The sequence below is a fragment of the Gossypium hirsutum genome, chromosome D11 (assembly GCF_007990345.1).
Source record: "Gossypium hirsutum isolate 1008001.06 chromosome D11, Gossypium_hirsutum_v2.1, whole genome shotgun sequence".
Lineage (NCBI taxonomy): Eukaryota > Viridiplantae > Streptophyta > Magnoliopsida > Malvales > Malvaceae > Gossypium > Gossypium hirsutum.
The window spans coordinates 9,894,960-9,909,679 of record NC_053447.1 but is presented as its reverse complement, the minus strand read 5'-3'; the positions used below and the strand labels follow the sequence as shown (position 1 = coordinate 9,909,679).

General features: G+C 34.0%; 3 protein-coding genes and 1 long non-coding RNA gene across 9 annotated transcripts; all 4 read right to left on the bottom strand.

Annotated features, from left to right (window-relative positions):
* Positions 1-1,109: 1,109 nt before the first annotated feature.
* On the bottom strand, positions 1,110-4,357 carry LOC107912259 (cathepsin B-like protease 2). Of its 3 annotated transcripts, none has more exons than XM_016840344.2 (11): positions 3,990-4,357; positions 3,262-3,315; positions 3,098-3,178; positions 2,824-2,980; positions 2,713-2,717; positions 2,557-2,631; positions 2,345-2,470; positions 2,028-2,246; positions 1,625-1,738; positions 1,489-1,524; positions 1,110-1,386 (listed from the first exon to the last, which is right to left on the bottom strand). In XM_016840344.2, the coding sequence occupies exons 1-11, from the start codon at positions 4,059-4,061 to the stop codon at positions 1,252-1,254; spliced, it is 1,074 nt and encodes a 357-aa protein (XP_016695833.1). In that variant the 5' UTR covers positions 4,062-4,357; the 3' UTR covers positions 1,110-1,251. The 3 variants fall into 3 exon arrangements, with proteins under 3 accessions (XP_016695833.1, XP_016695831.1, XP_016695834.1); XM_016840342.2 differs by having other exon boundaries at positions 3,262-3,318; positions 3,990-4,340; XM_016840345.2 differs by lacking the exon at positions 3,098-3,178 and having other exon boundaries at positions 2,824-3,039; positions 3,990-4,340.
* Positions 4,358-5,083: 726 nt separating this feature from the next.
* LOC107912260 (GEM-like protein 1) lies at positions 5,084-7,501 on the bottom strand. 4 transcript variants are annotated; one of them, XM_016840347.2, is made up of 5 exons: positions 7,183-7,501; positions 6,875-7,083; positions 6,718-6,798; positions 6,349-6,623; positions 5,084-5,670 (listed from the first exon to the last, which is right to left on the bottom strand). In XM_016840347.2, exons 2-5 carry the CDS (start codon positions 6,996-6,998, stop codon positions 5,476-5,478), a joined length of 675 nt encoding a protein of 224 aa, XP_016695836.1. In that variant the 5' UTR covers positions 6,999-7,083; positions 7,183-7,501; the 3' UTR covers positions 5,084-5,475. The 4 variants fall into 4 exon arrangements, with proteins under 4 accessions (XP_016695836.1, XP_016695835.1, XP_040961915.1 ...); XM_016840346.2 differs by having other exon boundaries at positions 6,875-7,145; positions 7,268-7,501; XM_041105981.1 differs by having other exon boundaries at positions 7,268-7,402.
* Positions 7,502-7,680: 179 nt separating this feature from the next.
* Positions 7,681-10,500, bottom strand: LOC107912258 (uncharacterized). Its single transcript, XM_016840341.2, has 2 exons — positions 10,214-10,500; positions 7,681-9,777 (listed from the first exon to the last, which is right to left on the bottom strand). The coding sequence occupies exon 2, from the start codon at positions 9,686-9,688 to the stop codon at positions 7,907-7,909; it is 1,782 nt and encodes a 593-aa protein (XP_016695830.1). The 5' UTR covers positions 9,689-9,777; positions 10,214-10,500; the 3' UTR covers positions 7,681-7,906.
* A 2,334-nt stretch (positions 10,501-12,834) lies between these two features.
* LOC121223726 (uncharacterized) lies at positions 12,835-14,371 on the bottom strand. The gene is made up of 3 exons (XR_005921067.1): positions 14,307-14,371; positions 13,755-13,840; positions 12,835-13,128 (listed from the first exon to the last, which is right to left on the bottom strand). It is a non-coding gene; the product is annotated as an uncharacterized lncRNA (long non-coding RNA).
* Positions 14,372-14,720: the final 349 nt, after the last annotated feature.

Genomic DNA, 14,720 nt, shown 5'->3' with positions numbered 1-14,720 from the left:
TCATAAAGATGAACAAAAGAAACTGTCATATTCAATTCATCTTACTTAGTTCACAATTTAATTGCCCTTCTTTGATTCGTTCCCTTGCTCTCTTTCTTGCTATACAAACAATAATGAAAAAGCACTTAGACAAGCTAATGTTTGTCGTTTCTGATAATATTGCATGGATATCATGTGTTATCAGCTGTTACAATCCACCAAAGGAATTAAAATAATAAAGGCAGGATATTTGCATATGTCGGTTCCAAATTGCGTCTTATAATGATATTAACGCGTGACAATGTGATGCAGTGTCCATCATTTCTTATCTGATATGATCACATTACATCATCAGATTACTTGTCTGTTCTTCAACTTCAACTACTCCAGTTTAGTCATTTGGGCTCCTATCTTTGATTTAAGACACTTTCGTATCATAGTATTATATGGTTTTTCTTGTGTCATTATATGATCTCACCTACTTCCTGTTGTCATCCACCATCCATTTTTGTATCTTTCATTTTTTGGGTTAAATTCTGATGTTAGAACATGTATTATATTTGAATTATTGTTTTATCCTTTATATTTTAATTATTATATCTTTTAAATTTTAAAATCATATTCATTAAATTCATTAAATTATATTATTTCTAAACATATTATTACATATATATCAGCTTGTCATTTCATATATTACTTTAAAAATTAGTTAATGGATTTAAACTATTTTGCATCAAAATTAAAATTTTAAAATTTTAAAAATATAATGATTAAAAATGATTAAATTAAATAACATGAACTAAATCTACAACTTTATACATAGTAAAAATTAATGACAAAATTTAACCAAACAAATTTAATCATCACCGTTTAAATCTTGACCTAAATTTCTAAAAATATAAAGACAAAAATTGATCAAATAAAAATATAAAGATTAAATCCACAACTCACTCATCCTTATGAATACAACGGTAGCAACTCTGGCAATTAAATAGTAATTACCTTTCCCCCTATGAAGAAAGAATGTGCAGGTTGAAATTGGTTCCTTTGGTCTCAAAGAGAGTGAAGGGATGGCAAAGAGAAACAACAGGATTAAAGAAATCCTCTCAAACAGGAAATGGAACAAAGTGTTGTAGCAATCCATTTTTATATTATATCAGAAGTTTAAGAGTTCATGTGGGTACATTATTATTATGGTGAAGCACAACAATATATATAGGTATCTTGGCTGATAAGGGATAATAATAATAGACATGACTAGATGAATTACTCTCAAAATGAAGCAGCTTTAAGAATGTCCATGTCAGCTACCTCTCTCACAAGATTTTTGGTTGAAGGTAAACCAGCTACCACATCATCTTCGATTCCACACTCATTTGTGCCCCTTCTGATCTTGAAGTAACCATCCTGTAATTCGAAAATATGATAATCAATATATAAGCATCCTAAACACATTTTTCTTTTTGTTCCTAAATGAATATGAAGAAAAAGTTTCATGTAAAAACATACTTCACCCCAGCCTTTATTCCACTGGTTTGCAAGGAGCTGCAATAGGGAGAAAATTAGAATATTAAAATATTTAACTCAATAAAAAATTACATGATTCCTAGATAATTTTCCCAAATATAAAATCAGTCAAACATACCCAGTAATCCTCCCCATCATCAGAAGTTCCCCACCCGATAAGCTTAACTGCATGACCTCCCATAACACTGCCTGTCACATGCTTGTAAACTCCAGATTTGTAGTGAGCAAAATCCTGGAGAATCATGAAAATAAATAAGGAAATCAACCACCACATCTCTCTTCTTTATGCTTATTTTCATGCATTTTGGGTTTGAAGAGCCAAGTAATATGCAATAAGCAGCAGTTATCAAGGAAAACCAAACCAAACAACTAATCTGATAGTTAAGGGCCAAAAACATGCCAGCTTTGCCCCTAGGGGTCTCATAGTACTAGTTTCAAAGCCAAACTGACCACATTGAAATTGCTCACGAAGAAAAGCAAAGCAGCAAATTTAACTAGAAAAATACATATGCTTTCTTTACCTCATAAACGGTGAAGGCGACCTCAACAGGTCCATTCTTATAAACTTCAGCCATGATATCAGTTGGATCTGAGTTGATTCTATATGCCCCGACACTATAGTGCTTGGACTGACTCCAGAGCTGGTTTCCCTTAACGCACTTTTTCTCACACATTGGAGTAGGATATGCAGGCTCACAACCCGGGTGAGAACAGCCAATATCATCAAAGTACGGATCACACTGCAAGAGGAAGAATTTGTTCATTACAGAGAACAAATTACATCCTTCCCTCCTTATGTGCAGTAGCAGAATAGTTATGATAATAGCAATAATAATACCTCCTCAGAGACAACACCGGAGCGCACAAAATATCGCCAAGCAGATATTGGAACCCCCCCATCACAACCACTTCCACATAAAAAGCCACAGCACGCGAGAAGATCATTAACAGACAAAGATATATTCTGCAATGAAATACTGTGAGTACTGAAAAATTTGCCATGACCTGTAAGTGATTTCCTCCTTATTTAAAAACAGAAGTTCCATTTACCATGCCAAAATGGATACAGAACCGATCAGATAGTGATTCAACAGCACCAAAAGCCCAGCAAGAACCACAGTGACCCTAAATCATCATCAGCTAAACAAAATAAGAATTTACATAAATATGAGATATAAAAATCGAGGGAAATGGAAATGGAACTACCTGATCTTCAAATTGGAAATGGGTCCAAGAATTGATTGATCATACAGAAAAGAATATCATCAGTCCTTTGTTCAGAAGCAGCAAAATCTTATAAACTAGCACATAACTCACCAAGAATTCTTCCAATTGTGCTACATTGTGGCCAAGCTGTTCTAGCATCAAAATTGGCAGGCATCTTTAAGGATTTGCCATGCCTTATAATAGGAATGCCCAGAAGTTCCTTCTTCGGTGTTGGTTTGACTCCAAGAATGTGCTTAAACTCACCAACCTTTGTACCGAAAATGACAAATTTGGAACTAGTAAGCATCCAGGTCTACACACGTATCTCTAAGAAATAGAAAGAAAGATCAAAGATCGGTCCAAAGGTGCAAACTAGACAACTTACAGTGTAATTAGAAAATCTAGGATTCAGGGCAGCTTTCCATCCGGCCTTGGGGTTTTCATTTACTCGTTTGACAATTGAATCCTACATGATCATGGTGAGAGTAAAGAACTTTTTTTTTTTTTACCCCCTTGTTTTTTGCTTAAGGAAATTCAACTGGGAAATACCTGAAGGATTCGAGAGTTAAGCTTGACCTCAGAAGGTTGTCCCACAGCAATTACCTGCTGACAATACAGGTATCAACTAAGTTCCTAATAGAACTTATAAAAATTTATACATGCATGCCCAATAAAGCAACAAATGGTAATGAAATTGACACGAAAAATATCTAATTTACCATAGAATACTGGATGCACAAGTACAAGAATCTATCAATAGCTAATCTAGCACACCAATGATGGCAACCACAGATAAAAGCAAAACTACCAGGCTACCAGCAATGCGCTCTAAGAATCAGGTATCAATAAATAAGATTCCCCAAAAGTCTCCCGTTGAGAAAAACATTTTTTTCAGTTCATCACAAACTGGGTCACAACTCATCGTGCATAAGCAAGCAAGCTACATGAATCCCGAAGAACAGATTTTGGAGAGGAACACTAATAGGACAACATAGAAAAATTTTGTCTTTTCAACACTATCAGCTCCAAAAAAAGTCAGAAAGTTTAGTTTCAATAGAAAAGACTGAAGACAATATTCTAGAACTCAGATTCTGGATACTATTACAATTTATCAAAGTCAAACAAGTATCATGGCATCTTCACATAATATTTACATTTATCAACACAGATTGTAGGTCTCAGAACCAGAACAATAAAAGAACTAAAGTTTACGATCCGAAAAATGATAAATGGGACACAAATTAAGAGGGAAAAAAAAACATGAAATCCCATAATACCTTTGGGTGAACCGTGGCAAGAAGTAACAAAAAGGTAGCGAAAAAGAACAGAGGAGTCGCCATTTTCTTCATTTCCGAGGTTGAAGAAAGGAGCAAAGAGAAGCGGGGATTAAAGGGAGGGTTGTATCTTGAGTTGAGACCTTCCCTTGTAGTTGTTATTAGATGAAGTTAAAGGGAGAGGAGGAGGGAGAAATAGATCAGATAATTGGCAAAAGTTCTGAAGAACAATGATTTAAGTTGAGGAAGACGGTATTGATTGGCTTGTTTGAAGTGGCAATGACGTCCAAGGGATGGGAAAAACCTGACCCTTTTTCGAAGCTTGATAGCTCCCTCCCATGACCGTTTTTTCTTTTCTTGGACTTCCATGACCTTGACAGTTAGTTAACTCTTGAGATATTTTTATTATTTACCGAAGAAACACAGACTTTCAATGTTGTTTTTGGTAATTATATTTTAACTACAGAAAATCTAATTATTACTGGTTGACTTAGGTTATATTTTGCTAGGTAAAAATAATTTTCTAATTTCTCTCATAATATTGAGCAAATTAATTTTTCTTTAAAAATTGGAGTAATTTTGGACCTCTTTGAATGGATAAGGCATTTATCTGCAATTAGAGTAAAAATAGCTGTCAATTTCGAAAGTGGACTATTAAAACTTGCTAAACAAAAATTTTGTAAAAAAAAAATCGTACTAAAATAATTAAAATTTCTCCAAAATGTATATTTAAAAATAGAAGTTTTTATTATTCATGCTTATAAATAAAGAGTTCTAAAAAAACATTGTAAATACATTATTAATGAATAATAGTACATCTCTTTTTTACTCTCCTACCTCTAGTTGCTTTTACTTACATTGTTCTTTATTTCATAACAATACTATCATTTAATCTTAAAAAAGTATCAATTTTTTGTAAGCTATTGACTCTTTTTTTTAAATTCATATTTATTTCAAGATTTAAAAAATGAACTCAGGGGTTAAATCTATGTGACTTTCATTCCCAACCTAGATCAGTTTCATACTATTGTATTAGATATTGTAATAACAGGCTGTTTTTAGAACACTTATTAGCAAAATCCTATAAAATTTAAAACTGAGCATCTAATAGTAGTTTTTCTTTTAAAAAAGCAATCTAATAGTAGTATAGTACAAGAAAAAGAGGGAAGAAACAGAGATAAGGACCAATACATACACCCATGAGGCCATCATTCATTAATTTCCTCTCCCCCAACCCCATCTCGAACATAACATCCACCTTTTCAGCAGTCATAAGATCAGATACCCACCTTAACCAAGATAAACAATCTTTTTGCAACCTTTAATAACACAAAGACAAACTACTGCAATTGTCTAAACAGATCCTCGACCTCGTAACTTGTAAGTAAAAGATAAGAATATTTATATATCCGATTCGTCTCCATCACTTCAGCAATTTCCAATGGCCACATATGCCACTTTCTCTATACTAAAGACCTGAGTGACTTTCTTAGAACAGTGATAATGTGCGGCAACTGTGCTGCAAAGCTTCATTTATAGATTTGAGTGCCTTGTCGTATGATATAAACCCCATAAACCAAAATTCGTAGCCATCTCTGGTAATCATATGAATATATTTTTCGGAAGGGTTCAATCTGTTTGCCGAAGGATCGACTGTAGCCAACTTATCAAGCTCAATCACCACCTATAGCAATATGGCAATACCATAGATCAATTCTCAGAAATTTAGATTCAGCAGCAAAGCAGTCCAGACAACCAGAAATGAAAACAGTAGCAACAATGAAGAAAAAGATATATGAGAATACGAAAGTAATCCAGGCAAGATTGGAATCAGACAAAAATGATCAGAGAAAGCTCATATAGAAATTTATGCAGCTTATACTTAGTGAATTAAGGACAATTTGGTGGCTGCAGTGCTGTGTAGTTCCACACTTCGGGATTGGACTTGGGTTTGATGCTAGTATAACCATTGGTTACCAAATTTGGAGCTGCTTAAAGCTCAGGGCAGCTATGCTAAGTGACCGACGATATTCTTCCGAGTTGGAAAGGGAAAAGAGGAACGAGCTATGATTGACAAAGAAAGGATATCACCGTGCTATATCATAAGTTTAACTACCAAAAGAACTCAAACGACATCAAAACAGAACCAAGTATAATGGTACTACCCTAACATTTATTTCCTTTTCCAAAGCTGAAAATTTCGGATTTATCTTAACTGTGAGGTGTAATTGAACTTGTTATGCAAAAGATAGAGGCAATATATAACCACTGAAGCGAGGCATGGCAGCAAGAATATGTTTAGTATTAGGTGGACTTAAACAACAAAAGCTAAAAAATATAGAATCAAAAGTGAAGGAGATACCTTATAATACATCCAGTGCTGGTAACCTGGTGCATCATAATAACAAAGGGGATAATCACTACAAAACGCTATTCTTTTATTGGATATGTAAAGAGTACCGATGACTGGTCCAGAGGAAGTCGATAGATAGCAAACGTAAGAATGTAAGAGCTTTTCCCCTGGCAAGATCTGAAATGTCTGTCTGAACAACCTATCATGCCCTCCTTCTGCAAGTAGCTTTGTCCCTTGGGCAATCCTTGCCACTGCAGCATCAGTAATACTAGGGCTCACCCTCACTGCTTTCAGACAAAATAAGATTGCATATAAGAACCATAACCACATACAAAAATCTTAGTTTATTGCTAAATAGCCGTATCGAGAAAATCTCACGGTGGTTCCAAAAGTCGTCAACAAGGGCCTCGGCTTTTCTAGCGCATCGGTTCAAGGCGTTGCATAACGTACCCATTGGCCCTGTAAAAGTACAAACAAACCAGTCAACAACGCAGTTTCAAGATCAATCCCGAGCAAAAGATCGAATAGAACTTACTGCTGCCGGATGAGGGAACTGGTGAAATGGAGAGGTAAGGACTATTGTTGTGAGAAGCCATGTTGAATTGATTGTTGGAGGAGGAAGATGGATGTTGAGGATGGGGTAGCACCGGTTTAGCCATTTCAACTGATGCTTAAAGCTCTTTTTTTTTCCTGTTGGGTTCTCCACTAGAGAAATTACCCCTTTTTAAAATAAATTTGTCTGTTCTGGGAATTTCCAAAAAGGATGAATTAGCGTCAGTTCCTTGAACAGTCTGACGATGTTGATGCTGTGAGAAAGGAATAACTAGTTGGAATAAAATGTACCAAAAAGGCAGAGAATATTGCAGAGAATGTAGAACAATAGATATAGAAGCAGCCTAAAGGAATACGACTAATCTTTCAGAGATACCTCCTCCTTTTCCTTTTTTTTTTCTCTCTTCTGCCATTAGTTTTGACAAGCCAAGTTGCCAAGCTGCTAATCTGAATTTTAGGTAATTTGATGGCGACCTGATCAAGAAGCCATTGATAGACAATAGATTTGCTTTTATAATTTAGATTGATAGCTTAAGATATTAAGCCATAGGTTACCTTGTTGTAGTATTATTATGTTTAGTTGGTGCTTGGGTTAGCTTTAGATGAAGTTTAGTTGGTGCATGGGTTAGCTTTAGATGATATATATTTCCATGCAAGATCTCGATTTCGCAGACTGTTTAACTTATACCCAGATGATTATGTGTGGAACTTGGAAGCCCAACATAGACTTTGGTCCAATACCTTTCATCAAATCTTATATGCATACCACTGGAGAATGGCAATGCAAAGGCAGTCAAACATATTATATTACTCTTACTTGATTGACCAAAAAAAATATATGCGGAGAACAGATGACAACCATCTGACTTGATAATAAGAGCTTTTTCTCTGAGATATATACTGACTTATACAAAGAGACGAAGCCTCCAACAGAGGAGTGATTTCACCACAAGATGTGGCAGGTTTTCATATTAGAAAGGAGGAGCTAACAACATTCTAGTCCTTGACACGCTGTTCAAGAATCCCTGTTCAAAGGAATATTTTCCCAACCCATGAATTTTATCTTCAATGCCTTGGCATTCTCTCCCAAAGCTTGGTTTGGTTCTTTTGGATTACCAGGTCTTATAACAGTACCGGTTATTAGTGAGTTGGTGAAGCCTGATGAGTTCTTTACTTGAGACTTTCTTCGCTTGTACGTCAAAGGAAAGGTAAGATCATACTTAAGCCTCTCCGAACCACTAGGTTTACTTGGCTTCTCTGAATTTTCAGCTTCAAAATCACTCGGGTTCTTCATTTGGCTGGGAAAAACAATTAACTTCTCCTGCAAACCTCCTTCAATTCCCGAACTTGAGACTGCTTCAGCAACTCTTGGAAGGATAGTCACACACTCTTTTTGCAAGATTCTGGTCTGCCTCTCTCCTTCATGGTATTGGTCAGTAAATGGGTATGAAAACAATCCTTTCTTTCCCCTGTCTAAGTTCTGCCACAAATTCTGACCAAATTTGTATCTCTTTGAACCAATAACACTTTCCTCATCAAGTTCGAACAATTTATGTTTACCTGAATCAGCAATGCCAACTTCCTTGCTTCTATTTTCACTAGAGTTTTGTACATATCTACTGCTTCCTAAAGCACTATCCTGATAAACTAACATACTTTGAGATTGCTCAGGGTTCATTTTGCCACCAGCAACCTTTTGCCATCGAAATGGTGTCCTACTAAAGCTACCTACATTTTCCGAGTATGCAGGTGTTGCTGAATTAGGCACCGTGCGATCTTGTAAATCTTGGGCACCCGCAAGCAATCCCTTCTGTGACCTTCTTGAGAACACTTTTGATACTTGGGGTAGGACAGAAGGAACTTTTGCAACTACTTTCAACAGGCCCTTCGGTACTGGTCGGCATTGTTCTGATATGTCACCTACAATCATCTTTTGGTTGTGATTGTGAGTAGCATTGCCAGTAGTTTTAACCTTCAGAACACCCCTTGTGCTGCAGTTTGGGGCAATAAAGTTCATGCCATTGGCAGATGGACTGACAACATTGGTTTTTTCTTTAACACTTTCCCAAGTCTTTATTCTCTTTGGTAAATGGGACATGAGTGCATCCGATTTAACATCCTCATTTAACAGATATTTATCATTAGGAACTGCATTAAGGTCAAGCAAATCGGCATTCACATCCCCGCATTTCCTCCTTGTTCTCCACATATATAGTCTTTCAGAAACACCAGCACTCATATCACATTCATCCCACAACCTTCTCATGTCTGTGAACATTTGAACCATTCTGTAATGATAAGATCTTATTGCATGGTAATATTTTCTCCTCTCAAGAGACTGTAAGGTCTCTCTGAGACAAGAAATCTTTGGAGGATAAAATCCACCTTTCAATCTTTTGAAAAATGTATCCATGGGATTCCCAAAATACATATCACTACCACTGAAAAGATCTTTCATAGTCAACCAAAAGGTCCATTCATCCATATCGGGAAGGTAGGCAGATAAAGAAAACCGTTCTTCATCTGTCAAGCACGAGTTCCATGTGTCCAATGACAATATATCCCTTAAATCTGGTAGATCAAAAAGTTCATATGGTATACTGCAAACCTGACCTTCCACCATGCCAAGCTCACTGCTAATTCCCTTGAAGTCAAAGTCATCCAGATCATCACCCGAGTCTGCCCCGTAGAGAGGGTCATCTTCCTTTTCCTTCGCCTCACCTTTTAATGAGCCAGGAATGTGACCTTGGCAACTACTAACCCCTGATTTCCAAAGGCAAATCTTCCGTGTGCCCATTGAAACCAAAAGGATGCTCTGGTCTACAATCTAGTTACATGGAAAAGGCAAACAACCAAGAAAAAACTTGATTGCAACACGAAATCTACCTGCAAAGCACACAATTTTCTTAAAAAGAGTTTGTTGCAGGAGAAGAACATTGCATCTCAATTGTAAATTCCACCCCCTTAGTTTACAATAAGCAGAGCGCTTCCACAGCAGAAAGAAATTTGTGTATAGAAATAACATAAATATATCAATTATTCATAACAATACTCCAGTGAAATATACATTGCCAATACACTGTTCATTGCAGTTCAAATAGATGCCAGTGAAAGAAGGCAATAAATAAATTTTTATCACTGAGATCATAAATTCTTAATCAAGAGAAAATGAATCAATTAGATCAAGAGATAATAAGATTAAGTACTAGAAAAATCCAGTAAATTTTGAACAAAAATTTCAAGATACCAAGTGCTCGAGCAATTAAGAGAGATCAAAGCAAACGACAGCTAAAGATTACGAGAAGAAAAAGGAAACACTCACTGATTAGTAGGAAATTGGAGGTTAGCCAAAGCAAATGAGATGATCAAGGGATGAAGCAAATCCTCCAGGACTAAAAAAGAAGGAAGAATTCGTATATGAAAGTTGGAGAATTGAGCGAAGGAACAATAAGGCAACAGTGCGTGAATCTAGGGATACATGAGTGGCTTCATTCCTTTACCTTTTGGCTTTTGTTGCATTTGGAGAGAAAATGGCGAGCCTTAAAGCTGCCAATTGGAGTTTTATTTATTGTACTTCCTTTCCCCTTTTTTTCTACAGTTTTCTTTTTGTTTTTTCTGCGGTTAAGTTATTTTTTGGGTTTAAATATTAAAAAGTCTCTGTACTCTTATAACATTTACAATTTAATTCCTATATTTTAATTTTGATACCTTGAATCCCTAGACTTTTCCTGATTTAAAAATATTGGTCCCTATGTCAATTTTGTCATTAGCGTTGTTGAAGTGGCTGTTATAAAAAAAAGTAAAATAAATTTTTTAGCCCTCATTATTTTTTATTTTGCCATTTAGTTCATACTCTTTAAACATACATAAACAATTATAAAAAAAATGAAAAATATAAAAATTTCATAATATTAAAAGAAACGTACTATTTACTCTATGAATAATAATAAGATCTCTTCAAACCTTGAATTATTTGTTCGACTCATATTAAATCAAATTTGAACAAGGTTTTTTAAATTTAAATCATATTAATTATATATTAAAAGAATTTTATGTAAATTTAATTATAAAATATATAAAATATTAATATAAAATAATTTTTAAATAATGGTACAAACTCTAAATCGATTTAGATTAAACTTAATCATTTATTGTTCAAAATACATTATATTAAAAAGAATTTTATATAAAAATAACCCATTTTGGTAGAATACAAAGTTAATAAATTTAGTCTTGAATTTTTTTTGGTGAAATAAAAACAAAATGAAGAAATTACATTAAATTAGAGAGACAAAAGCATCACTGGCTTGCTCTTTATTTAGTACATCTAAGACTTCATTAGGGTTGTCGTCGTAAACTTGTAGTCCTGATTTCCATTCTAAGCTCAACTTAATTAAGGTGTCGGCCACAAGATTATTCTCTTTAGGAATATACCTGATAGACCATTGGCCATTAGTTCTCATAATCCATTAAACCCTCTCGAGTATAGTAATACCCGCATCCACCAACATACCATCATACAGAGCTCTAGCCACCTCTAAATTATCTGTGTGAATCATTATTTTGGTAAATCCCTTGCTACGCAGAATAAGAATGCCATCTAGAACACCCTACAATTCAGCCTCAAAAGTTGAAAATTTTCCTAGATAGTGATTGTAACCTAAGATCCCGTTTCCATTTTGATTTTGTAAGACCCCACCAGTGTTTCCAAAACCTCTATCAACCACACCATCAATGAAAAGATGTATTGATTTATCTATCAAGGATAATTGTAACACCCCTAACCCGTATCCGTCACCGAATTAGGGTTATGAGGCATTACCGAACAAAACATAGTTAAGCACAATCATTTATAACATTTCATGCACAAATTTATATCCACTTCTTTACAAAATTTTCTAAATTCAATTAGCCTCAATTCTCCTATTCACATAAACCAAATTCGCATATTAGATTCTCATAGCCAACCAAAAATCAATCATGCCTTACTAATCATTTCACATAATCGAACTTTATTTCAATATTTAACCATATCAATAAAACACATAATTAAAACACATAACTAATTTAAACAAACATGTTTTACTAATTAAATCACATTTTCAAATCATGTTTCGAAATTCAGCCATTTCATTACCATCAAATTCATGTCATTCGAATACTTAAAATATATTCAAGCATATATCATTACATTTCATATACTGAGCATATGCCAAAACATCCATTTGCATACATTTATTTCATTAACAAATTACTAATCATTCTATTTTATAAACCTATGCACATTTGCATACCAAGCCATACTAACCCAGCGAGACACATTATAATCAAAAGATAAATGTCGAAATTTCAACATTCAGACAATCCCTATTTTTTTTCGAGCAGCACTTAACATTTCGCAGTTCATTCAATAAACAGTAGCAACATATAGCATTTAAGTCAATAAGTTTTCCTCCATTTGGATAGCAACTAAATTACATGATATAGCAGCATAACAGCATCACAACTGGTCAGTGAAAATCAACACATTTGAACAACTTAGTTAGTTAAATAAAACCACATAAATGACAACACATTTGGACAATAAGCATGTAAAATAAGACAAAACATAGGTAACCTACCCTGTTTTGGACAACATTTATACTCCAATTAAACAAGCATTTACACTAGGTAATCATAGGAAACATCTTTTGTTTTGGATAGCTTTGATTTGCAACATTCATACATCATTAATTCACAAATATTTGGACAAAAGTAAAAACATTCGGACAGCATTGATTTGTACAAAAATGGACAGCATTTAAGCACCAATTTGGACAGCATTAATATACTAAAAAATGGACAGCAATTAAGCATCCATTTGGACAGCATTAATATGCTAAAAAAAATGGACAGCATTTAAGCACTAATTTGGACAACATTAATATGCTAAAAAATGGACAGCATTTAAGCACTAATTTGGACAGCATTAATATGCTAAAAAATGGACAGCAATTAAACACCAATTTAGACAGCATCTTATCATCACACAAACCGAATTGCCCCCATCCATCACACAAGATATATCATTTTCAAGCCAACTCACATGGCTAGAATTACAATTCAAAACATACCAAAAGTTCATTAGCCTATACATGTCATATACCATATATACAAAGCTTCAAAAGTACCAACAAGATGATCGATAGTGTGAAGACGTTTCCCGATGATTCTCGAGTCCGAACTAGCTTCGATAATCTATAAAATAGTGAAAAATAAACATAGTAAGCTTTAAAAGCTTAGTAAGCCATATACAAATAAACTTATAATACATAAAGTAAATATAACCAACTCATCAATGAAAAATCATGGCTAATCACATGTATAAATATCACATTCCTCATCTAACTCACTTGTTAATGATTCATAAGCATCATTTACCTTAACATTTCAATTTTCATATAGCATCATACATACCTGAATTGATTACTCATTCTCATATTCATCCACTTCTCAACATTGCCCGTTGAATCGTTCGGAATTGATAAGGATACTCTAATAGTACATAAAGCTCGTACAATGTCATATCCCAGATATGGTCTTACATGTTATAATATATCGATGCCACTGTCCTAGACAGGGTCTTACATGAAATCATATACAATGCCAATGTCCCAGACATTGTCTTACACGAAATCACACCTCGGAATCCTAATGTCATGACATACGTATCCTATACCATTCCTATGGTTCGTACGGGGCTTTCGCACGTCGTAATTCGGTTGATACTTTCTCGTATTCAAATATTTAGCATCCAAAGCAATTCCATAATAAATAAACATATATAAATCAATTTAAAGGTATTTATTTGCATATGAGCTTACCTCGTATATACTATGAACAGATCGGATCGACTACTCGTCAACTTTCGATTTCCCCCGATCTAAATTCGATTTCTTTCTTTCTTGATCTATATGAATTCAAATTTAGTTCATTTAATCACCTATTCATTCAATTTCATTCAAAAAATCTATTTGGACATTTTTTCACTTTAGCCCCTAAAGTTTCACATTTATTCAATTTAGTCCCTATTTCACAAATTACACAAAATTTCAATACACCCATGCTTAGCCGAATTTATTAGAGGTCCCTAGCAGCCCAAAATTTGCATTTATTTCACATTTCAATCACTCAATTTACACATTTCTCAAGTTAATCCCTATTTGACATTTTTGTCAAAAATTACTTTACAAAACATGTAAAACTATCATCAAGCTTTCATATTTCAACATTAAACATCAAAGAACACATATATTCAACAATGGAAACTCTCAAAATCTTTAAAAATTTTGAAATTAAAGGTAAGGGCTAACTAGATTGAGCTGCAATGATTACAAAAATATAGAAATCATCAAAAACTGAGCAAAATTACATACCATACATAAGGAACTATGGCTGAAACTTTTAAAGCTCAAAAATGGTGTATTCCTCTCTTATTTTCGGTTAAGGAAGAAGATGAACACCAAACTTTAGCTTTTTGTTTTATTTAACTTATGTTATTTATCATTTTACTAAATTAACCTTAATGAAAAACCATCAAATTTCATGATATTATGCCCATTAATGTCCACTCAATTTAATTATGGTCTAATTACAACATAAGGACCTCTAATTTAATATTCCATAGCTATTTAATACCTTTAATAAGTAGAATGTAACTTTTGCATTTTACGCGATTAAGTCCTTTTTTTCAAATTGAGCAATTAAACGATAAAATTAGCTCACGAAATTTTAACACATATCAAATAACATGCTGTAAATATTGGAAATAATATTAAAATAATTTTACG